The 25,650-nt window shown below is 45.6% G+C and overlaps 2 protein-coding genes across 2 annotated transcripts in view; one reads left to right on the top strand and one right to left on the bottom strand.

Annotated features, from left to right (window-relative positions):
• Positions 1-23,513, bottom strand: part of fibcd1b (fibrinogen C domain containing 1b) — a 596,411-nt gene extending 572,898 nt beyond the window's left edge. The window contains exon 1 of the mRNA XM_060912640.1: positions 23,252-23,513. Coding sequence (XP_060768623.1) covers positions 23,252-23,332 — 81 coding nt within the window. The 5' untranslated portion in view covers positions 23,333-23,513. The remainder of the gene's footprint in view (positions 1-23,251) is intronic.
• Positions 11,294-12,510, top strand: LOC132875393 (E3 SUMO-protein ligase ZBED1-like). Its single transcript, XM_060912166.1, has 2 exons — positions 11,294-11,922; positions 12,103-12,510. Exons 1-2 carry the CDS (start codon positions 11,299-11,301, stop codon positions 12,508-12,510), a joined length of 1,032 nt encoding a protein of 343 aa, XP_060768149.1. The 5' UTR covers positions 11,294-11,298.
• Positions 23,514-25,650: the final 2,137 nt, after the last annotated feature.

Below are 25,650 nucleotides of genomic sequence, written 5' to 3'. Positions count from 1 at the left end.
TGCTGGCAGATGTGGTTGCCAGAGATGAACTGGATAAACAAAATGGTATTGCTGTTGCATGTATCATCAGCATTTTTTCTATAACTACAGCCATTTTACAACCATAAACTATTTTCTGGAAGTAAACAGCAATTAGAAACTAGCAAATTACTACAGTGACATTAAATACAATCAAAACATGTTACTTAGATTGACTGACTGTAAACTCAATTTAAATTCATATTTAACTCACACACCTCAATGGAAAATAACCTTGTATGCAGAAATAAAAATAAGAATGGAAGTTTTGATTTCTTTACAAACTATGTCACATGCATAAACAAACAAACAAACAAAAAACTGTATCATATTCATGTTATAATTCAATTCAGCTTGTGTTCTTGGTGTCAGAACAGCAGTAAAAACACCACCAGGAAGCTAATCAAGAAGGAGGTGAGACTGGTCCAAAAACCCAAACATCAGGTCTCAACAATCTATATTGAGGAATGCGCGCGCGCGCACACACACACACACACACTCCACCTATCTAACTTCACATAGTGTCATATAGTCAGCGGGGACATACAGTGAGAGTTGAACACACGCCTGCAACAAACATCAAGCATATGAGACAAAATGGAGGTGACTGGTGAAGACAAAGTGTATAGATAGGATGGATGGAGTCAAATGCTGATAATGTCATCTCACAAAGCAAGGAGAACATCTTCCATCTGGAATTAGTCAGTGCTGGATGACTGCAATGGAGAACAAAGAGGAACAAAAACAAAATATAACCGTTATAAAGAAAAGTGACCAGTGCAGTATGTGCACTGGTCACTTTTCACATGGTATACACATACAATCTATGGTTTTCTTGGTAAAAATGAAAAAGTTCTTATTCATTAGTATCACTTCATAATGGTAAAAATACAAAGTTTATTATTTATAATTCCAATAAACCAACCTTTTTTATATAAAGCAAATATTTTGGTTTAAAACAATACATAATTTACAGCCCCAAATCAGAAACAGTTGGGATGGAAAATGCTAATTAAGAAGAATAATTTTCAAGAGCCAAATAACAATTATCAAATTTTACCATTGTTAAGATTTTAGATTAAAAAAAAAATCAAAAAGACCTGCAAGAGTCACATGTGCAAGTTCCTGGAAACATAACATCAGCTGAGTGGAATCAGTTGCAGTTCCTGCTTGGTTGGAATGAAAACCTGCATCCAGAACCACCCATTATAGATTGGAATGTGGATAAGACACACACGGACAGACAGATACACAGCCCGGGTCTATCTGTGGAGGTAAGTGTTGCCTGTAGTAAGGAATAAACTTCTCCTCCAGACCCTCATTATCTCACACTTCAACTCAATGATGTTTGAATATCTGTCCACTGTCATGGACACCATGCATGAAAGGGTTAATTCTTTTCATGCTATATTGCCAAAATCAGCCAGTTCAGAGGAAAGTTAACTCTCTGCTTTGCCACCAAACACTTGGTTCAGAAAATGCAGTGTGTGTGTGTGTGTGTGCAGGCATGGGTGAGTGTATGCAAAAAACTATTTGGAAATCACAGCAGGCAAGCATTCCTTGAGGAAATCACTGAACCAATGAACCGAGAACCAACCTCCACCTCTACTTCAGGGGTACTGTGTGTGTGTGTGTGTGTGTGTGCATATGGTAAATGTTATTGAGTCCAGTGATTTTTGTAGAAATGTTCTGTATATGGAATTCCTTGTAGCTGTCAGGGAAAAAAAAAAAAAAATCCTACATAATGAAAGTATCATTGGTAGAGCTTGATAACTGATCTTTGAAATAATCCAAAGGATTATGTAAAACATTCAGGAACTTTCAAAAGATTTTCAAATGGATTAAGTGACACAATGCTCTTGTATAAAATCTGTAAAATCTTGCTTAAATAGCAAAATGAATGATGAAAATGAAATAGACTAAACCAGGATATGGATTTTTTCACGAGCTATCTAACTTGTGAGCTTGCTGCAGAATAGGCCTACTTCTTAAGAAGTAGGGTATTTCTGGTCAGTAATATCATTCATAAAATTGTTATTATTATCCATCCATTATCCGTAACTATTTATCCTGTGCAGGTTTGCAGGCAAGCTGGAGCCTATCCCAGCTGACTATGGGCGAGAGGCGACAGACACCCTGGACAAGTTACCAGATCATCGCAAGGCTGACACATAGAGACAAACAACAATTCACACCTACCGGTGTGGTCAGTTTAGAGCCACCAATTAACCTAACCTACCGGTACGTATCTCTGGGGGAAACCGGAGCACCCGGATGAAACCCAGGCAGTCCATGCAAACTCCACACAGAAAAGCCCCCGTCAGTGCCACTGGGCTCGAACCCAGAACGTTCTTGCATTGAGATGACAGCGTTAACCACTTCATCACCATGCCACATTATTATTATTATTATTATTATTATTATTATTATTATGCTGCATCATCCAAAATATAATGTTTCTTAAAATCACTGTGTAGACTGAAAGGTTTATAGGCTTTACTATATATGTATTTTTCTAGCGACCTACATTCATTTTCTAAGTAGATCCTCCTGGTGTACTTTAGATAAATTTTTTGCTTAACATAAAAATGCCTTGAGAGCATGTATGTAGCATTTATTTACACTATACTTCAGTTTTGTATAAAAAAATTAATACAAGTTCTTTCTCTACATTCAGAAACTACACCTACACTGAAACGAACCAATGGTAGATGATTAAATCTTTGTAAATGTGTGTGTATGTGTGTGTATATATATATAGTGCATCTCAAAAAATTAGAATATTGTGAAAAAGTTCAATATTTTCCATCAGTTATTTAAGAAAGTGAAAATGTTATACATTATAGACTCATTACACATAAACTAAAATGTTTCAAGCATTTTTCTATTTTAATTTTAATCAGTATGGCATACAGTACAAAAACAAAAAAAAATCTCAAAATATTAGAATATTTCATTTCAAGTTTGAGTAAAACAGTATGAACACAGTGTATCTCTCGGTCTAGTTCAGTACACACAACCACAATCATGGGGAAGACTGCTGACTTGACTGTTGTCCAGAAGATGATCACTGATGCCCTCCACAAGGAGGGTAAGCCACAAAAGGTCACTGCTGAAAAGGGTGGCTGGAAAAGGTGCACAAGCAACAGGGATGGCCACAGTCTTGAGAGGATTGTCAAGAAAAGTTGATTCAAGAGCTTGGGAGAGCTTCACAAGGAGTGGACTGAGAATGGTGTCAGTGTATCAAGACCCATCACAAACAGACATCTTCAAGAAAGGGGATACAACTTTCGCATTCCTAATATCAAGCTACTCCTGAGACAGAGACAATGTCAGAAGTGTCTTATCTGGGCTAAGGAGAGAAAGAAATGGACTGTTGCTCAATGGTCCAAAGTCCTCTTTTCAGATGAAAGTACATTTTGCATTTAATTTGGAAATCACGGTTCTAGAGTCTGGAGGAAGAGTGGAGAGGCACAGAATCCAAGGTGTTTGAAGCCCAGTGTGAAGTTTCCACAGTCTGTGATGATTTGGGGTGCCATGTCATCTGCTGGTGTTGGTCCACTGTATTTTATCAAGTCCAAAGTCAACACAGCCATCTACCAGGAGATTTTAGAGCACTTCATGCTTCCATCTGCTGATGAGCTTTTTGGAGATGCTGATTTCCTTTTCCAGCAGGACTTAGCACCTACCCACAGTGCCAAAACTACTACCGAATGGTTTGCTGACCATGATATTACTGTATTTGATTGGCCAGCCAACTTGCCTGACCTGAACCCCATAGAGAATCTATGGGGTATTGTCAAGAGGAAGATGAGAAACACCCGACCCAAAAATACAGATACGCTGAAGGCCACTATCAAAGCAACCTGGGCTTCAATAACACCTCAGCAGTGCCACAGACTGATCACCTCCATGCCACACCACATTGATACAGTAATTCATGGTAAAGGAGCCCCAACCAAGTATTGAGTGTATAAATGAATATACTTTTCAGAAGTTGGAGATTTCTGTATTGTAAATCCTTTTTTTGATTGATCTTAGGGAATATTCTAATAATTTGAGATACTGGATTTCTGATTTTCATGAGCTATAAGCCATAATCATCAAAATTAAAACAAAAAAGTCTTTAAATATTTCACTTTACATGTAATGAATATAGAATATATGAAAGTTTACTTTTTTGAATTAAATTATGAAAAAAAGGAACTTTTTCATGGTATTCTAATTTTTTGAGAAGCACTAGTGTGTGTGTGTGTGTGTGTGTGTGTGTGTGTGTGTATATATATATATATATATATATATTATAGCTGTGCAATATATCGTATTTAAATCGCGATAACGATATTGGCGTCAAACGATATGAAAATTAATAATACCGATTATAAACGATTTTTGTCATTTATCTGTACTGCCACGGCACCGGCGTGGCCGCGAATGGGTTAATCAAAACGCGGCGTGTGGTACGTCATTGACTTCAAAACTGCTCTGCAGTCTCGCGCGCTCTCTTCGGTCTCTGTGTTGAGTGAAGACATTAGCAAGCTAGAAATGGAAGATGCAGGAGAAGTATCAGTGCAGGCTCAGTTGGTCGCCAAAATAGGGAGAAGAAGTTCGGTAGTATGGGACCATTTCGGGTTTGAGGAGAAGGATGAAGACCAGAAAACAATTATATGCAGGATTTGCCGGCGAGTGGTGTCTGCGCCTTTTGCCAACACATCAAACTTATTCACACACCTCAAGGTAAACCACAGGGCAATTCACGATGACCTAGTAAAGAAAAAACAAAAAATGGACCAGGCCAACGTCGCTTCAACCAGCAAGACCACCCAGTCATCAATTCAAGGCACGCTGTACAACGCAACTCAGTACGCCACAAATTCAGAGAGGCACAAAGCATTGACCGAATCCATCGGCTATTTTCTAGCCAAAGATATGCAGGCTATCAATACAGTCGAGGGCGAGGGCTTTAAGAAAATGATCAGAGAGCTTGACAAACGCTATGCTCTGCCCTCTCGACATTATTTCACCAGAAATGTCCTGCCAGGGATGTACGAGAATTGCCGATAGAAAGTTTCAAAAGAAGTGTTGGAAGCGGATCACTTCGCAGCAACAACGGATCTATGGTCTAGCCGTACAAGCGAACCATATATTAGCCTCACTGTGCACTTCATCGACAACGAGCTCAACTTAAAAGTAAAGTGTCTGCAGACGGCTTTCATGCCAGAAGACCATACGGGGCAAAACATCGCGGACATATTGAGGGAATCTCTGGCGCAATGGGGATTAGACGAAAGCAAGTTGGTCTGCATCACCACTGATAACGCAGCGAACGTTAACCTGGCTACACAAATCAATGGATGGACGAGGCTCCAATGTTTCGGGCATCGACTGCACTTGGCCATAGGTGAGTACTGAGTAGCTATTATTCCTTTGTTAAATGGCATAAGTGATGGTACCTAACCTCTGTCAACTGGACAACCGCTTTCTCGTGGTTGCGTTTTCGACCGCATCATTGCTAATAACTATAACTAGTTGACAACTTGAAGGTAGCTAGCTAGGCTGAACTTGTCGTTCTCTTCAAAACAAGCAAACAAACAAAAAACACGGACATTATGATAAAACATTCAGTCGGCGAATTGGCTAAAATGTTCATAATGAAGTAAAGGAAGGCTTGTTTTGAAGACGAAACACTCTTTTGAATGAGCTACAGACAGCTGATTACCAAGTTGTTAACTGGTTATCAATTATGCTTTTGAGAAACGATGCACAGACTAACATTAAATGCATTGTGCTTTAATCTTATCTTTGCTTATCCTAATCTGAATGAGCTTTAAATCAGTTAGCTGTTAGGGTTTTGCTGGGATTCGAACCTGGTTCGTTGGTGTGATAATCCAGCAAACCCCCACTAGGCCACCAGGGGGATGACTCAAATGCAGAGGCGTGAGGCGGAAGTAGAAAAAGAATCAAAAGGTTTATTTAAACTATATACACTATATACAGGGCAAAACAAAAGACAAAAAAAAAACAAAGAGTATAATCCAAAAGAAAAGCAAAGTGCAAAAATTCAAAAGCTAAGAAGATCAAAAAACACAGTACAAAGGAAACTGGAGATAAACATAACAGCACAAAGACTCCGTGACAAGAGGACTGAACTCAGGGGTATAAATACACAAACTAATTAAGGACACAGGTGAAGATAATTAGGCAATTAACACAAACACAAAACACAGGAACAGTGGCGGCCTCTAGAGGCCAAAATAAACACAACATGAAAAGGAAATAACAGCGGCCTCTAGAGGCCAAAACAGTCCTAGTCCTAACAGGACCCCCCCCTCTAGGAGCGTCTCCTGACGTTCCCAGGGCGATCCGGATGGGCCGAATGGAAGTCCCGACATAGTTCTTTATCAAGGACATCCCGAGCAGGAACCCAGCAGCGCTCCTCAGGACCATAGCCCTCCCAGTCCACCAGATATTGCAACCCGCCGCGGACCCGGCGGGAGTCAAGCAGGCGATTCACAGTGAACACAGTCTGCCCCTGGAAGATGCGGGGGGGTGGGGGGTTCCTAGGGGCAGGGGCATACGTAGACGTCAGTACGGGCCGTAACAGGGAAACATGGAAAGTGGGGTTGATCCTCAGAGTCCGGGGCAACTGGAGCCGGTAGGAGACAGGGTTCACCCTGCGCACCACCTTGAAGGGGCCAATGTAGCGAGGAGCAAGCTTGCGGTTCTCCACCCGCAGTGGAAGGTCCTTAGTGGACAGCCAAACACGCTGCCCAGGGCGGAAAGCGTGTGCAGGTCTTCTATGGCGGTTGGCCTGAGTCTGGTTGGTTCTGGAGGTCTGTATGAGGGTCTTCCTGACCTTGCTCCAGGTCTTGCGACACCGTCTCACATATTGGTTGACCGAGGGCACCCCCGCGTCCTCCTCCTGGTCCGGGAACAGAGGTGGCTGGAACCCGAATTGGCACTGGAATGGCGACAGCTTGGTGGCCGATGACTGCAGGGTGTTGTGGGCGTACTCCGCCCATGGCAGCCAGGTGCTCCACGATGTCGGGTTATCCATAGCCAGGCCTCGCAGGGTGGTTTCCAGGTCCTGGTTGAGCCTCTCCGTCTGACCATTGGACTGTGGGTGAAACCCAGAGGAGAGGCTGGCAGTGGCTCCGATGACCTTGCAGAACCCGTGCCACACTCGGGAGGAGAACTGGGGCCCTCGGTCTGAGACGATGTCCTGTGGAAGACCAAAGACTCGGAAGACATGATTAAACAAAAGTTTCGCAGTTTCAAGAGCAGAGGGGAGTTTGCACAGTGGTATGAAGCGGCAGGCCTTGGAGAATCTGTCAACTAAGACCAAAATGACCGTGTTACCTTGTGACTCAGGGAGACCCGTGATGAAGTCGACTGCCACGTGGGACCAGGGACGCCGGGGAATGGTCAGAGGATGCAGGAGACCCTGGGGACGCTGTCGTGGGTTCTTGGTTCTGGTGCAAACCTCACAGGACAGGACAAATGACCTTACTTCCTTCTCCATGTTAGGCCACCAGAAGCGTCTTTTCAGGAAGTCCAGGGTCCTCCGAGCTCCCGGGTGGGCGGTGAGAGGGGAAGAGTGACCCCACTGGAGAACCTTGGCCCGGGCTTGATGTGGGACGTACAAGAGGCCTGGTGGCCCCGTCCCAGGACCGGGGTCCTGGCGTTGGGCTCGTCGGACAGCCTCCTCAATACCCCAGCGGACAGGGGCCACAATCCGGGACACAGGGATAATAGGCCCGACTTCATTCTCCCTGTTAGTGGCAGAGAACAGTCTGGACAGTGCGTCAGGTTTGGTGTTCTTGGAGCCGGGGCGGTATGAGAGGGTGAAGTCAAACCGACTGAAAAACAGGGCCCACCTAGCCTGTCGAGGGTTCAGTCTCTTGGCTTGCTGGAGGTACTCCAGGTTCTTGTGGTCAGTCCAAACCAGGAATGGATGTTGTGCTCCCTCCAGCCAGTGCCTCCACTCCTCAAGGGCCAGTTTGACCGCTAGCAGTTCTCGATCCCCCACATCGTACCGGGACTCAGCAGGACTCAGGCGGTGGGAGAAGTAAGCGCAGGGGTGCAGCTTTCCTTCCGAACGTTGAGAGAGCACCGCGCCGACACCACTGTCCGAGGCGTCCACCTCCACGATGAATGGTTGGGAGGTGTCCGGGAGAACCAGAATGGGTGCCGTGCAGAAGCGGTCCTTGAGGTCTTTGAACGCCTTTTCTGCCTGAGGAGACCAGCCATAAGATCCACCTGTCCCTTTGGTGAGGTCTGACATGGGTGCTGCCACAGAACTGAAGTTCCTGATGAACTTGCGGTAGAAGTTAGCGAATCCTAAGAACCGCTGAACCTCCTTAACGGACTTGGGAGTAGGCCAATCCCGGACGGCCAGGGTCTTGGCAGGGTCCATTTGGAGTTGGCCTGTCCGTACAATAAATCCCAGAAAGGAGACCTCGGGAACATGAAATTCGCATTTCTGGGCCTTGGCGAACAGATTGTTCTGTAGCAGCCTCTGGAGAACCTGGCGGACATGGTGGCGGTGCTCCTGCACGGTCTTGGAAAAGATAAGGATGTCGTCGAGGTAGACAAAAACGTATAGGTTAATCATGTCCCTTAAGACGTCGTTGATTAGGGCCTGAAAAACAGCTGGTGCGTTGGTGAGTCCGAAGGGCATCACCTGGTATTCGTAGTGCCCAGACGGGGTGTTAAAGGCAGTCTTCCACTCGTCTCCCTGTCGGATACGGATGAGGTGGTATGCGTTCCGTAGGTCCAACTTGGTGAAGACGGTGGCGCCTTGGAGCAGGTCGAAAGCTGTGGACATCAGCGGAAGGGGATATCGGTTGCGCACAGTGATCTTATTCAGGCCCCTGTAATCAATACATGGTCGGAGCCCCCCATCCTTCTTGCCGACAAAGAAGAAGCCGGCTCCAGCAGGTGAAGTGGAGGGTCGAATAAACCCAGAGACCAGGGCATCTTTGAGGTATTCCTCCATGGCCTTGCGTTCTGGCTGAGAGAGTGAAAACAGTCTGCCACGAGGAGGGGTAGTCCCAGGGAGCAAGTCGATGGCACAGTCGTAGGCCCGGTGCGGAGGAAGAACGGCGGCCCTGCTCTTGCTGAATACCTCCTTGAGATCCCAGTACTCTGTGGGAACTTGAGATAACTCGGTGAGATCAGGGGGCTCGGCAGGAGACACAGGAGAGCTAGAGAGCAGACAAGAGGCATGGCATGCAGGGCCCCATTCCACAACCTGGCTTGTTACCCAGTCTATGCGAGGGTTGTGGCGAGTAAGCCAAGGAAGGCCTAGAATAACTGGGAACTCAGGTGAAGGAATCAGGTGCAGGGATATTTCTTCCTTGTGACCTTGAGACTGGAGGAAAACTGGAGAAGTAACTTGGGTGACTCTTCCATCACCTAACGCTTGGCCATCGAGGGCAGACACAGACAGTGGGACTTCAAGAGGTGCAGTCGGAATATTGATGCTTTGGGCAAAGTGAATATCCATAAAGTTCCCAGCCGCCCCTGAGTCTATCAAAGCTTGACAAGAGTGGACAGACTCACCCCAGGAGATGGAGACCGGGATGTAGATTCCTTGACCAGGGAGTCCGGGAGAGAGGGTAGGCCCCGTCACAACCCTCCCTCGGCTGGACGGGGCGGTCCTTTTCCCAAGAGTTCGGGACATGATGCTCGGAAGTGACCAGGCTTGCCACAGTAGATGCAGCACTTGTCCCTCCTTCTGCGCTCCCTCTCAGATGCGGAGAGGCGAGTACGACCCACTTGCATGGGTTCTGGACAGTCACTGAAGGAGGTAGACGGTCTCCAGGTAGAGGTAGGGAGGCTGGGGGGGCTCAAGGCTTGGTGGCGTTCTCTCATCCTGTTGTCCAGACGAATAGCATGTGAGATGAGGGTTTCGAGGTCACTTGGGCATCCAATAGAGGCCAGACCGTCCTTGATGGGGTCAGACAGACCATGGTGGAAGGCTGACACCAGGGCAGTCTCGTTCCATCCACTTACTGCTGCGAGTGTTCGGAACGAGATGGCGTAATCTGCGACGCTTCCTCCTTGCCGGATGGACATGAGCTTTCGGGCTGCGTCGGTACTGATGTCTGCCTGATCGAAGACCCGAAGCATCTCTTCAGAAAACAGCTGGAAATCAAAGCACTCAGGTCCCTGTCTTTGCCAGATAGCAGTAGCCCAGGCTCGCGCCTTACCAGCTAATAAGGTGATCACAAAGGCAATCTTGCGGCGATCCGTAGTGTAGGTGGTAGGCTGAAGCTCAAAGGTGAGTTGACACTGGGTAAGGAACTCTCGGCACTCACTGTGCTTGCCGTCATACCTCTGTGGTGCAGGAAGGCTGGGTTCGCGAGGTGAAGAAGGCAGCATTGCAGGAGGCACTGGAGCAGGAGTGGGAGCTGGATCAGGAGCAGGAACTGGATCAGGAGCAGGAGATGCAGGCAGAGATGTCAGCTGTGCCAGGGTTTTCCCAATTTGCTGAAGCAGTTCCTCGTGGCGAGCGAGGGCCTCACGTTGGCTGGTGAGCGTACGTCCATGAGCGTCCATGGTCGCTCCGAAGCGTGTCAAAGCTGCCATAATTCCCTGAAGGTTGGCCGGGTAGACAGTTGAAGCAGCCTCTGCTGAGTCGGTCATGACGGAGTCTTTCTGTTAGGGTTTTGCTGGGATTCGAACCTGGTTCGTTGGTGTGATAATCCAGCAAACCCCCACTAGGCCACCAGGGGGATGACTCAAATGCAGAGGCGTGAGGCGGAAGTAGAAAAAGAATCAAAAGGTTTATTTAAACTATATACACTATATACAGGGCAAAACAAAAGACAAAAAAAAAACAAAGAGTATAATCCAAAAGAAAAGCAAAGTGCAAAAATTCAAAAGCTAAGAAGATCAAAAAACACAGTACAAAGGAAACTGGAGATAAACATAACAGCACAAAGACTCCGTGACAAGAGGACTGAACGCAGGGGTATAAATACACAAACTAATTAAGGACACAGGTGAAGATAATTAGGCAATTAACACAAACACAAAACACAGGAACAGTGGCGGCCTCTAGAGGCCAAAATAAACACAACATGAAAAGGAAATAACAGCGGCCTCTAGAGGCCAAAACAGTCCTAGTCCTAACATTAGCTCGCTGTGGTATAATTCATTATTAGTCCTAGGTTTCCTCCAGTTCAGTCGTGGGTGGCCTTACAAGGCAAATAATGTGAAATACAAACTATTTTACACCTTTGTGGTTTTTTTTCTTTAATCTTAGAAAATGCAATGAAGAATTCCGATGACAAGATCAGCCGTGCCATGGGAGTCTGTAAGAGGTTGGTCAGTAGCTTCAGCTACAGCTGGAAAAAGAAGAGGGAACTTGAAGAAGCCCAGAAGCAACTGAATCTGCCTCAGCACGCCCTCAAGACCGAATGCCCGACCAGATGGGGATCTAGACAGGCCATGGTCGGCAGAATCCTTGAGCAACAGAAGGCGATTGCCCAGGTCCTTTCCAATGACCGGAAACAACGACATCTATACCTCTCCTGGCAAGACATCGATGTACTGGAAGCTGTCAATAAGTCACTGGCCCCTCTGGTTGATTTCACAGACGCGCTGTCAGGAGAAAAATATGTGAGCATCTCTCTTGTGAAGCCAACACTGCATCTCTTCAATAACTCAGTCTTGAAAGATCAAGAAGATGACACACTGCTTGCCAAAACCATCAAGCATGACATACTGGGCTACCTCAATGAGAAATACAGTGGCAGTGAAACACAAGAGCTACTTGACATGGCGTCTGCCCTAGACCCAAGATTCAAGTTGAAGTATGTGGATGAAGACCAGAAGGAATCCATTGTGAGTCGAGTGAAACTGGAGCTGAGGGATGCCAGAGCTCCCAGTGCTATGGTAATAATAATTTAATTTATAACAATGCACTAATACAACATTATTGTTTAACTGTGTGGTATTATTATATGGTATATTATTATTACTATTATCATTACTGTTGTTGTTATTGCGTTGTATGTATTAATATATTAACACACATCTGTTGAATGTGTTTTTCTATGTGTTTTTGACTCTAAGGTGGAAGCCCCTTCAGTGACAACTGTGGCCCCTGCTGATACTGAGGATGCTGCTGGTACAGATGTTCCTAGCAAGAAGAGGAAGCTCCTGGCCAGCTTCTTCAAGGCCACTCCAGACCAGGGTGCAGGGCCTCACCTACAAGAAGACCAAGTAATTTCTCTCGAGGTCCAGTCTTACTTCCAGTCCGAAACAATAGATGCTGAGAAGGACCCGATGATATGGTGGAGAGATGCGAAGGCCATCTACCCACGTCTTTCAAAGCTTGCCAGAAAATACTTGTGTATACCTGCCACAAGTTCCTCTTCAGAGAGAGTTTTCAGCACTAGTGGGAACATTGTCACTTGCTTGCGAGCATCTTTGAAACCTGACCATGTCAACAGGCTGGTGTTTCTAGCAAAAAATCTTTAGCAGCATTTGCTAGTTCAGGACAGGTGCTCATTTCAAGTTCATTCCAAGTTCAATGGTGGGTGTTAACGAAAAAAATGTAACAAATACAAAAGTGGAACATTTTATTTTTGGATGCAGCATTTTTGGAAAAAAGTAGAACAAAGTCTATTTTTTATTTTCTTCATATAAATGTTTTTATATAAATATAGACATGTTTTGTATACATTGGAAACCTTACATTTTTTCTTAATATATTTATTTGTTTTGTTATAGTGAGAAATGCTTAATAAACCCCTTTAAGTGAGATAAACATGAGTTTTTTTTATTTCAAATTTGATTGTTTCAAAATGTGAGCTTATAGACCCTTTTTGTATGGCTATATCTAGGTGTTTTAGCAGGTATCATTTAGAAAATAATAAAATTTAGTCATAATACAAATATACTGTCTTCACAAAAAGGTCCCATAATATACACTAGGCTATGTGCTTAGCACTCAACAAGGTATAGAGGTAGACACAAGCCAGCAGAGGACGGTAGAATCAAAGCAAGTGCATGCCTAAATACTTTAATTTTGCAAACTAAATGGAAAAGCAAGAGATAAATTGGAGGAATTTGAGTCCATCCTCTTTGAGTTGGCGCAAGCTTTACACGAATCGGCAAAAAAAAAAAAATCGTTTAAAATATCGTGATATCAATATTGACTGAAAATATCGCAATATTGATATTTCCCAATATCGAGCAGCCCTAATATATATATATATATATATATATATATATATATATATATATATATATGAGTGATTCCACGCTTATGGGTACTGAAATGGGGACATGAACTTATTTTTAAAAATTCACCTAAAACCATTTCTTTTTTTACCATCAGGTCACAAAACATGTAATCTTTAATGAATGATATGTTAAAAGATAACTTTAATTTTCTGAGATGTAATAAAAACATATTTATATGCCAAAGTCAGAACGTAACAGAAGTGTTGTGGACATATATATTCTCAATTTTAACAATGTAGAATTACTTATTGAAACATAGGAAGGTGATGTTTTAGCAAATATAATTAATAAACATGTGTAGTAGAATAAACATACACATTCTTTCAATAAGATTAACATGGTATATAGCTAGATTGTAATTAATTTGTAACAGACGCGAGATGGACAATCGTAACAGAAGTAATGTAACAGACATCATTTTGGAACTCATAGGCTTGACTTTGGCATATAAATATGTTTTTATTACATTGAATATGTATTCAAGACATGAAAATACCAGGTGTAGATGGCTGTCTGTCTCGTCAGTCTACTTTGGTCATCGGTCAGTGCCCGATTACAAAGAGTATGAAGCTTTTTTTTTCTTCAAATTTACACTATTGGAACTACACTATAAGGCCAAAAGTATGTGGACACATGACCTTCACACACCCATATGTGGTTCTTCCACAAACTGCTGCCACAAAGTTGGAAGCACACAAATGTCTAGAATATCTTTGTATGATATGGCAATAAGATTTATCTTCACTGGAACTAAGAAGCCCAAGCCTGTTTCAGCATGAACATGCCCCTGTGCACTTTAAGACGTTTTGATATGGTTTGCCAACACTGGAGGGGAAGAGGGCAAAGAGCCCTGGCCTCAATCCCACTGAACACCTTTGGGATAAACTGATACACCACGCCTTCTTGCTCAACATTAGTGCATGACCTCACTGGTGCTCTTGTGGCTAAATGAGCCCAATCCCCCACAGCCATGCTCCAAAATCTAATGGAACAGAGGAGGCTATTCTAGAAGCAAAGCAGGGACCAACTCCATATCAATGCCCATATTTTTGGAATGGGATGTTCAACAAGCAAATAAGGGTGTGATAGTCAGGTGTCCAGATACTTTTGATGATACAGTGTATATAGACCCAATGCACAATCAGAGTATATTGGAGCTTGTGGCAGCGGGGGCGTGGTCAAGCGTCGGGCTGTGACCGGAGGGCGGAGTCAGGGAAGGTAAGTGGCAGAATCACTACACCTGATGTCAATTAACCTGTGTTTGTGTGTCTTCCCAGCGACCATGCCCTATATAAGGAGAGAGAGAGCAGAGGAAGAGAGCTCTCTCCCCAACCAGATGACTGATGTGTGTGTGTGTGAGTGTCTGGGAGAGTGAAACACTGAAAAGTGATGAAATAAAGAGTTTTTGGAAACTCAGTTCTGGCCTGCCGTACTTCTGTGCTCCACCCACCCACACAAAGCTTTACAGTGGTGCTGAAACCCGGGAGGAGCACAGAGGAGAACAGCCCCATGGAGTCCTCCCCCTTCGCAGACCTGATCCATGCCCTCACCACGGCCCAACAGAGCCAGCACCAGGCGCTGCTCGCCCTCTGAAAGGAGCAAGAAAAACGGTTCGAGGCCCTGATGCTGGCGCAACAGGAAGATTGTCAGGCGTTCTGGCACCTCCTTGCGTTGGCGGGGTCCACCACCTCCACTGCCGCGGGCCCACCCCACCTCACCCTAACGAAGATGGGCCCGCACGACGACCCTGAGGCCTTCCTAGCACTATTCGAACAAGCAGCAGAGGCCTTGGGCTGGCCGGTGGAACATTGCGCGGCATGCCTCCTCCCCCTGCTAACGGGCGAGGCGCAGCTGGCCACACTACAGCTCCCCACCGACAGCCAGCTGGTCTATGCAGACATGCGCCGGGCCGTCCTCCAGTGTGTGGGGCACACCCCAGAACAACATCGACAGCGCTTTCGCGCTCTACATCTGGAGGAGGTCAGCCAGCCGTTCGCGTTTGGTCAGCAACTCTGGGACGCCTGCCAGCGGTGGCTGAGGGCTGACAACCGTGACGCCGAGGGAACCATCGATCTGGTGGCACTGGAGCAGTTCATCGTCCAGCTTCCCGAAGGAACAGCGGAGTGGGTCCAGTGCCATCGCCCGGCGTCGCTGGATCAGGCCATCGAGTTGGCAGAGGATCATTTGGCGGCTGTTCCCATGGCAGGATCGCAGATCTCCTCTACTCCTCTCTCTCTCTCTCTCTCTCTCCCTCCCCCTCTGTGTCTCATCCTCACCCCGTTCCCCCACCGCGGAGGCGGGGGCCGGCTCCATCCCAGCTGGCCTGCCGCACTCGCGGTGCCCTCCTGTTTCCCGCTTCCGTGTCTGCCTCTCCCCTCCGCAGGTGAGTGAGCCCCAGAGCGCCGGTGCAGAAAGAAAGCCTGGGCCGGTTTGCTGGTGCTGTGGGGAGCCAGGGCACCTCCAGCATCAGTGCTCGGTAATGGAGGTGGGCGCGGTGGTCCGGATCCCCAACGCGCCAGGAACCGCCCTCGATCGGGCCGGAGCGTATCGCATACTGGTGAGTGTCCAAGGGGATACATATCAGGCTCTGGTGGACTCTGGCTGTAATCAGACCTCAATCCACCAAAGCCTGGTGCAAGATGAGGCATTGGGGGGAGCACAATTGGTGAAGGTGTTGTGTGTGCACGGGGATGTTTACAACTACCCTTTAGTGTTGGTCCACATTCTATTTTGAGGGGAGAAATTTAGTGTAAAGGCAGCAGCTAATCCTCGCCTTACCCACTCAATAATTTTGGGGACTGATTGGCCGGGATTTCAGGAGTTAATGACTCATTTAGTGAAGAGTGGGTCCTGCTGTAGTTCAGCAGGGGGAGGTCCCAGTGTGGCATTGGCGGGAGCAGCTGGCACAGAGCCGTCTACGTCATCTCCACGTCAGAGTGAGGAGCAGCAGGCTCCTCCTCCTTCTCTTGGGGAATCCCTCGCAGATTTCCCATTAGAGCAGTCGCAAGACGAGACTCTGCGGCATGTGTTTGACCAAGTGAGAGTAATCGATGGTCAAACGCTCCAGCCAAATGCCACCCCGTCCTTCCCCTATTTCTCCATTATGAGGGATAGATTATACCAAGTGACGCAGGACACTCTGACTAAGGGGACTGTCTCACAACTTTTGATTCCAAAGAGCCCCCGGGAATTGGTAGTCCAGGCGGCTCACTTTAATCCCATGGCTGGACACTTGAGGCAGGATAAGACACTAGCCCGAATAATGGGCCGGTTCTATTGGCCAGGGATTCGCAGCGATGTCCGTAGGTGGTGTACGGCATGCCGCGAATGCCAGTTAGTAAATGCAGCAGCCATTCCAAAAGCGCCTTTGCGCCCTCTACCATTAATCAAGACCCTGTTCGAAAGCATTGGGATGGATCTTGTCGGGCCATTAGATCGGTCAACACAATGGTATCACTTTATTTTAGTCCTGTTGGACTATGCAACGCGATACCCAGAAGCAGTGCCTCTTTGCAATATCTCAGCACGCAGTATTGCAGAAGCGCTCTTCCACGTCATCTCCCGAGTCAGAATCCCCAAAGAGATTCTGACTGATCAAGGCATTTCATTTATGTCACACACACTGAGCGAACTGTATGGGTTATTGGGAATTAAGCCAATCCGCACCAGCGTTTATCACCCACAAACAGACGGTTTAGTCGAATGGTTCGACTGCACACTCAATAATATAATTAAAAAATTCATAAGTGAGGACGCACACATTTGGGATAAATGGCTCAAACCCCTGTTATTCGCAGTGCGAGAGGTCCCACAAGCCTCCACGGGGTTCTCCCCGTTCGAATTATTATATGGGCGTAAGCCACGCGGCATTCTAGATGTACTGCGGGAAAATTGGGAGGAGGGACCTTCACCAAGCAAAAACAAAATTCAATACGTTATTGACGTGCGCGCAAAACTCCACGCACTCACACACCTAACCCAGGAGAATTTGCGGCAGGCCCAAGAACGGCAAATCCGCCTTTACGACAGGGGCACGCGCCTTAGGGAGTTCGCACCGGGAGATAAAGTACTCGTACTGTTGCCCACGTCGAGCTCCAAATTGGTCGCCAAGTGGCAAGGACCCTTTGAGGTCACACGGCGAGTCGGGGATGTTGACTATGAGGTGAAGTGAATGGACAGTGGTGGGGCGCTACAGATTTACCACATCAATCTGCTTAAACTCTGGAAAGAGGAGGTCGCCGTGGCATTGGTGTCGGTGGTTCTGGAGAACACGGAGCTGGGGCTGGAGGTTCAAAAAGAAACATTGACATCGCTTACCGCTCCGGTCCCCTGTGGAGACCACCTCTCCCCGACCCAACTCACGGAGGTTGCCCAGTTGCAGATTGAATTTTCGGATGTGTTTTCGCCTCTGCCCCGCCGCACCCGCCTCATAGAACACCACATTGAGACGCCCCCAAGGGTGGTAGTGCACAGCCGCCCTTACAGGCTACCCGAACACAAGAAAAAAGTGGTTTGGGAAGAACTCGAGGCCATGCTCGAAATGGGCACCGTCGAGGAGTCCCACAGTGACTGGAGCAGCCCGGTGGTCTTGGTTCCCAAGGCCGACGGGTCGGTCCGGTTCTGTGTGGACTTTCGAAAAGTCAACGCGGTGTCTAAATTCGATGCGTACCCAATGCCTCGCATTGACGAGTTGCTGGATCAACTAGGCATGGCTTGCTTTTATTCGACACTGGATTTGACAAAGGGTTATTGGCAGATCCCCATGACTCCATTATCCCGAGAAGAAACGGCCTTTTCCACACCATTTGGCTTACACCAATTTGTCACACTTCCTTTTGGGCTGTTTGGGGCGCCCGCTACGTTTCAGTGGCTTATGGACAGGGTCCTCCACCCCCACGCCACCTACGCGGCCGCATACTTGGACGATATAATAATCTATAGTAATGACTGGCCGCGGCATCTGCAACACCTGAGGGCCGTCCTTGGGTCGCTGAGGCGAGCGGGTCTCATGGCCAACCCGAAAAAGTGTGCGATTGGGCAGGTGGAAGTACGGTATCTGGGTTTCCACTTGGGCAATGGGCAGGTGCGTCCCCAAATTAATAAGACAGCAGCGATTGCGGCCTGCCTGAGGCTCAATACCAAAAAAGGGGTGAGACAGTTCCTGGGGCTGGCTGGCTACTATCGTAGATTTATACCTAATTATTCGGACGTCACCAGCCCGCTGACTGATCTCACTAAAAAGGGGCACCAGATCCGGTCCAGTGGATGGAGCAATGCCAGTGGGCTTTCTCTGAGGTGAAGGCTGCACTGTGTGGGGGGACACTGTTACACTCCCCTGACTTTTCTCTCCCCTTTATGTTGCAGACTGACGCGTCAGACAGGGGGCTGGGGGCGGTTTTGTCCCAGGAGGTAGAGGGGGAGGATCTCCCCGTGCTGTATATCAGCAGGAAGCTGTCAGTGCATGAGGGGCGCTTCAGCACAATCAAAAAGGAGTGCCTAGCCATCAAGTGGGCGGTCCTCGCCCTCCGCTACTACCTGCTGGGATCCCCTTTCACCCTCTGTTCAGACCACACGCCCCTCCAGTGGCTCCACCGCATGAAGGATGCCAACACGCGGATCACCCGTTGGAATCTGGCACTCCAGCCCTTTAATTTCAAGGTGATCCACAGGCCGGGGGCGCAGATGGTCATGGCGGACTTCCTCTCCCGTCGGGGGGGGGAGTCGGCTGCAGGCCGGATGGCTGCCCAGCCTGAGTCGGGAGGTGGGGGTATGTGGCAGCGGGGGCGTGGTCAAGTGTCAGGCTGTGACCGGAGGGCGGAGTCAGGGAAGGTAAGTGGCAGAATCACTACACCTGATGTCAATTAACCTGTGTTTGTGTGTCTTCCCAGCGACCACACCCTTTATAAGGAGAGAGAGAGCAGAGGAAGAGAGCTCTCTCCCCAACCAAATGACTGATGTGTGTGTGTGTGTGTGTGTGTGTGCGCATGTGTCTGAGTGTCTGGGAGAGTGAAACACTGAAAAGTGCTGAAATAAAGAGTTTTTGGAAACTCAGTTCTGGCCTGCCATACTTCTGCGCTCCACCCACCTGCGCAAAGTTTTACAGAGCTATATAGCCCATATACACTTTGGGAAATGGAAATACTGTGGCTGTTGACACAAAACTTTCCCTTAAATTGTGACTCACCTATGGATTTAGGATACACTCACTTTGATTACAAAAGCTCAAAAGTGACCTGGACAAATATTGTTAGTCACTACCTTCCCACTGTTGATAGCCATTATGTATGATCAAGTTACAAACATGCTAGGAGTGGCAAAAGAGGTAGCAATGTAGTGTTCATAAAAGCTGTTGATGTTTGAATGTAAATGGTTAAGGTTTACATGCAGTGAAACACATAAATTTTGTAGGCAGTGGACACTCATACTGCCATTTATTTATTTATATTTATACTGATAATTACTATACTATCAGACTGCTGTTCCCATTTACGTTGTTCATTCTGTTTATATTGTCATTCGTCACATTTAAATTTATACCGTTAATTTTGTTCACACTGCCACATTTGCACTTTCTGGATTGCCACTGTCTTGTCTTTTCTTAGATAGCTTTAGCTTGTGTGTGTAAACCCCCCACCCCCTACACTCGGGGTTCCCCCCCCCTTTTTTCCTTTTTATAGTTTATATCTTATATATATATCTTATATAGTTTATATTTCATGTTTATTACTGTTTGCACTGCGGATAAGAGAGAAACGCAATTTCAATTCTCTGTATGTCCTGCACATATATGGCATTATTGACAATAAAGTTGATTTGAACTTGAACACATGAACAGTGCAGTGGTGTCTCTCCTCTTCTGATCTAAGGTTCTTTTCTTCTCTTAATAAATCTCACACTGTTTAACCATTCCCTTTCTTATACATCTTTGTCAAGCAAAAAGACCAGGAAATATGGGAATTACCTTGAGCAGCAGAAAGTTTAATGATGTAATCTAATTTATTAATTTAATTATGTTAAATGAATCAATTAACATAGTTAAATTAACATAAGTTAACTATGTTAAGTTAATTGATTAATTTAACTATGTAATCAAATTGCTGTAGTATGATTTTGAGGGAGTGCAGGGGCATGAGGGTGGAAAATGTTTGGTCAAAGAGAGAAAACCTCTGGGGTAAAGAACCTGGGGGCAAAAAAAAATCAGATAGGCAGCAGTGAGGTAACCATCAGAAAACCGTTGCCAAATCTCTGCTTCACCCTATAGCTTAGCAAGAGAAATTACTATTGTGATTCCACCGCCATTCATATAGACTTCAAATGAAGGACTGACAGCTACTTCAGAGTTAAAAAAAAAAAAAAAAAGGTGATTCCCGATGCTGACTATGGGCAAGAGGCAAGGTACACCCTGGACAAGTCGCCAGGTCATCACAAGGCTGACACATAGACACAGACAACCATTCACACTCACACCTACGGTCAACTTAGAGCCACCAATTAGCCTAACCTGCATGCCTTTGGACTGTGGGGGAAACCGGAGCACCCGGAGGAAACCCACGCAGACTCCACACAGAAAGACCCTCATCGGCCGCTGGGCTCAAACCCAGGACCTGTTTGCTGTGAGGCGGCAGTGCTAACCACTACACCACCGTGCTACCCCTATTATTATTCATAATAATAATAATAATAATAATAAAGTACTGTTTGCTGTACATTATTGGAGAATCACCTAAGTATCCACCATCTAGATTAGATTTCATTATTTTCCACTGCTGGCATGCAGTTCCTGACTGCCCTCTGAAATGGTGAAAATGCTTGTTTTCCTGTCTTTTATTTGGCTCTGGGTGATTAAACTATTTATTATGGTTTTTTTTTTGGTTAATCATAAACAGAAAAAAAAAAATCAATATCACACAAGCCTACTGAATGTGCAACAATATACACCATTGTGGGATCTGCACAGACGGTAATAAGGTAGTGGGAACAAAAGAGAAACAAAGGTGGATAGAAAAAGCAAGGAAAGACTGGATGTCATATTGAGTGTTTAGTTAGGTTATCATGTGGATGTGTGCTCTTACAAAGTACTTGAGATGTGTGGCAGTTTTAATTATTAGTGGGCTGCTATCTAGTAGACAATATATTATGTAAGTGACAAAACAAAGTGCATTTTAAGTGGTGCATCAGTCTAAAAATTACAGGAGAGAATAAAAGAGATTGGCAATAATATGTTTGCATTTTTCATGAATAGACAAGAAATACATTACAGTTTAATGAACTGAAATGGCTATACATTAAAGGTAGACTTTCAGATTTTTCAAGTTTAGGTCATAAAAATAATTTTCCATGACACCCAATTATTTTTGTTTAGTGGACCAATAGCTACGGAATTCGAATCACCGAATCACAGACTTCCTATTTATTTATTTAATTTTTTTAAATAGAAAAATTAATGAATTTAGGGCCACGTGGCCCTAAATTCTCCTCTATTTTTCTTGCTTCACCGTGACCCAATTCAAGAAACTACGTCATGCATCAAGTGGTGGGCTTTCCCCATTTGCGCAAGGCATTGTGGGATACAAATTTGAAACGAGAGGAAAATGGAGGACATGAATGAAACGTGAAAGACCGACTACAGTAACAGAAAGCAAGAAGAAGAAAATCTGTTATGTTGCGAAGGAAAGGAAACGCAGGACCAAACTAATTAATATCGGCGGTCAGCGAGCACCTTGGTGTGATCAGCTGTTCATTTAGTGACGGAATGATGTAACTTGTCAATGCATGGTCAAGGTAAACCTATAGATGGCAGTAATGCAACACTGGATGCCAGTTGCCATAAAACCCAAAAGAAGAAAGAAAAGAAGAAGAAGAAGAGAGGCAGGTAAACCTGCGCATGTGCACACTGGACTTCCTCTGTCTGCTTGACTGTGCGAAGTGAGCGATTTCATACACATTATTTGCTACGGAATCTCCTCAAATTAAATAACTTCCAAGCCACATAATGGCCTGTTTTAGTGTTTCTTCTTAAGCCTCATCAGCACACACATCCACATATCTATGTCATGCCTTGCTGACTTGTCAAAAACGCATGCCCCTCAGGCGTAAACAGTGCATCGAGGAACAAAACCCACACCACAGCAGACCACTCTGTAGACCTACTGAGTGTGTTCCATGTAAATTCAGAGGTCACATTTCCTATAAACCTGGCTGCACCTTCTGGAACTTGCATCAACAGGGAACAAAGGGGCCAATTTAGACTCTTACTGATTTAAGGCTAAACTTACACAAGGTGACAGAAACAGGGTGCGCTCAGCCCTGTGTGATTTGCTGCCAAGCCTGAGACTGAGAGACCAAACACACACAAATGCACAACACACAACCCAAGTGTTTAATGTGCAAGTCAGTTGGTGCATATTTTTGAATTGATAATTTACACAAAACTCTCTCTCTTTAAATATACACAACCAACACATACACAGAACAAATACATATTTGCACCTATACTATTTTGAGGTTGACATCTCTCTCTCTCTCTCTCTCTCTCTCTCAGACACACACACGCATGTGTTCAATACAAGAGTGGAGTGATAAATGTGTGTTTTTTATGATGTTGGTCGATGTGAGAGGGTGAACAAATGAGCCAGCCCACAGCGAATGACACAATACAACACAGAGACACACCAACATCATGGTAATGTCTATGCAAGAGCCTATTTGAAACTACGGTCCAATATAAAAATACATTAAAAACGCAGAGTACCTACTTTCTGGGGTTAACAAAATAGTGAATTTTAGGATGTAGATGTGTGGCGTGTCATTCTGACATGTACGTATGTACGTGTGAATGTATGTATGTAGTTTAGGTCATATATTTCTCAAACAGAAAACCTTTCACATTAAACTTATTATCTTGGAATGTAAGAGTTGTGAGCCAAGATACACGCGCGCGCGCACACACACACACACACACACATGCACGCACCTGCGATTTAGCCCGCTGTCCATGTCCATCTTCGACTTCCGATGCGCTATTCATGTTCACTCCCCACTGATCACTCACCATTCTCCAACAAAGCAAAGCCGACACTGAACTGTCTGTCTATGATCAGCAGTAAAGATAGATTTTCCAGTTCAGTTATTCTACAAAAAAGGCAGAGACATGTGGTTAAGAGAGACGGAAAAAGGACGAGAAGACGCCGACATGTACCGGGACCGTTTGGAATAATGCTACTGCAGAGATGTCAGCGCCACACACATCACGATAACATCCTGTTCTTAGAAAACAAGAATGAGAGAGAGAGAGAGAGAGTCCAATATTTTCTCCTTCTTAAGTCTGTGCACTTTTCCCCTTATTCTCAAAATGCAATAGCGTCCTCTTCAGATGAGATTTTGTTAATTAGAAAGAAAGAAAGAAAGAAAAACCTCGCGCGCATGTGAGTAATCCGCCAAATCCACTGCATTCAAGAGCAAAAGCACGAGCGTCTGTGCCGTTTGCCGCTCAGATTTGAACTCGAAACGTTAGTTGTAAGAAGTTATCTACGAAAGAAAGACCATAATCCTTTCCCCTCCTCCGATTGCATCTGTCCGGAGTGAAACGCGAAGCTCGCGGCATCTCGTGTGGGCTCCTTTTCTCAGCGTGTCCTAGGTTACCGGTGCGAGAGAGGAGAGAGAGGCAGCCTTTCACGTAAAAGCCGCGCTTTAGATTAGAAACACAGCGCAGAGACCGATCGCACACAGCAGCTCCGCCCCACTGCCGCTACCACCGCACCGGCGTTCGGGTTGTTCCGAGCAGCGATTCACTCACTCACTCACTCACTCACTCGTTTGTTTATTTGTTTGTTTATTTATTTATTTGCTTGCTTTTTTTTCACACAACCGGTTCCGACTTCGACTCTTCCGCACCCGCGGTCTAGTCGAATAAGACCCACTGCAAGGGCCATTCTAGGGGGCTCAGTGCACTTTCCTAAACTGATTTTACACACACAAAATATATATATATATATATATATATATATATATATATATATATATATAAAATCTCATCTCATTATCTCTAGCCGCTTTATCCTGTTCTACAGGGTTGCAGGCAAGCTGGAGCCTATCCCAGCTGACTATGGGCGAAAGGCAGGGTACACCCTGGACAAGTCGCCAGGTCATCACAGGGCTGACACATAGACACAGACAACCATTCACATTCACACCTACGGTCAATTTAGAGTCACCAGTTAACCTAACCTGCATGTCTTTGGACTGTGGGGGAAACCGGAGCACCCGGAGGAAACCCACACGGACACGGGGAGAACATGCAAACTCCGCACAGAAAGGCCCTTGCCGGCCACGGGGCTCGAACCCGGACCTTCTTGCTGTGAGGCGACAGCGCTAACCACTACACCACTGTGCCTGCCATATGCTACGTAACTCTGTCTCTCTCTATCCTCCAATCTGTGTGCAATTATATAATTAGGAACAAAATTAAAAAAAAAATACAAAGGGGAAAGAAGGTGAACTTCTCAACTCCAAAATCACAGTTCAGTCCTGAATTCTGTCTGTATGGGTTTCCTCTAGGTTCTTTGGTTTCCTCCCACATTCAATTTTAGAGCAAGCCAATTAAGATGTTTTGTGCCTAGCTTATTTGTAAGACATTGTTGTTGTTGTTGTTGTTGTTTTCTTTTTATTCCCACAGAATCTGAAAATCACAGGCCAAATTACCACTGGATTTCTGCAAACTCAGTGGTCATTTGATAATTTTAGTCCTGTTCAGATAGACATGTCCATAATTTTCTGTGTAGATGTCATCTGATGGTGGTGGGGGTGGGGGGGTGTTTTTGACTGCTGCTACATGCTGAATTTGGTCTCATAGTCATGTATCAGTGACCTGTCCCCAGATATGGAATCCTGACTCACAAAATGCTGGAACCTTGGTTCATTCCAAAGTGAAATACAAGCCTGTGTCTCCACTGTACTCTAGTGCCTTGTTGACTGCTTGGATACCATGTTCTGAATGGAGTGTGATCAGATGATCATGTGACGCAAAGGGTTTGTCGAAAATATAACCCATTAGTAAATCATTCCTGCTGTGCTAATTTTTTGCTGTTCAGTTCAGGGGCGGAGCTAAAGGGGAGCAGGCGGGGCCATTGCCCCTGGGCCTTGGGCCCTCCCCCTAGCCGTACAGGGCCCCACCCTTTGACATTCAGGCCCTCCCAATAAATGTGCCTTACGCGATTTCACTGGAAATTCCTTGAAACCTACAAGTTTTCACATGATTACAGACTAGTTGACCTATATATCTCTCATTTTTGCTACACATTCTTATCATAGTTAAAAAAATAAAATAAAAAAACCTGTGAAATTCCTAAACAAATTTAAAATATAATAAATTGT

Source organism: Neoarius graeffei, chromosome 28, assembly GCF_027579695.1.
Source record: "Neoarius graeffei isolate fNeoGra1 chromosome 28, fNeoGra1.pri, whole genome shotgun sequence".
Lineage (NCBI taxonomy): Eukaryota > Metazoa > Chordata > Actinopteri > Siluriformes > Ariidae > Neoarius > Neoarius graeffei.
Note: the sequence above shows the minus strand (reverse complement) of the source record. Positions and strands in the feature narration are given on the sequence as shown.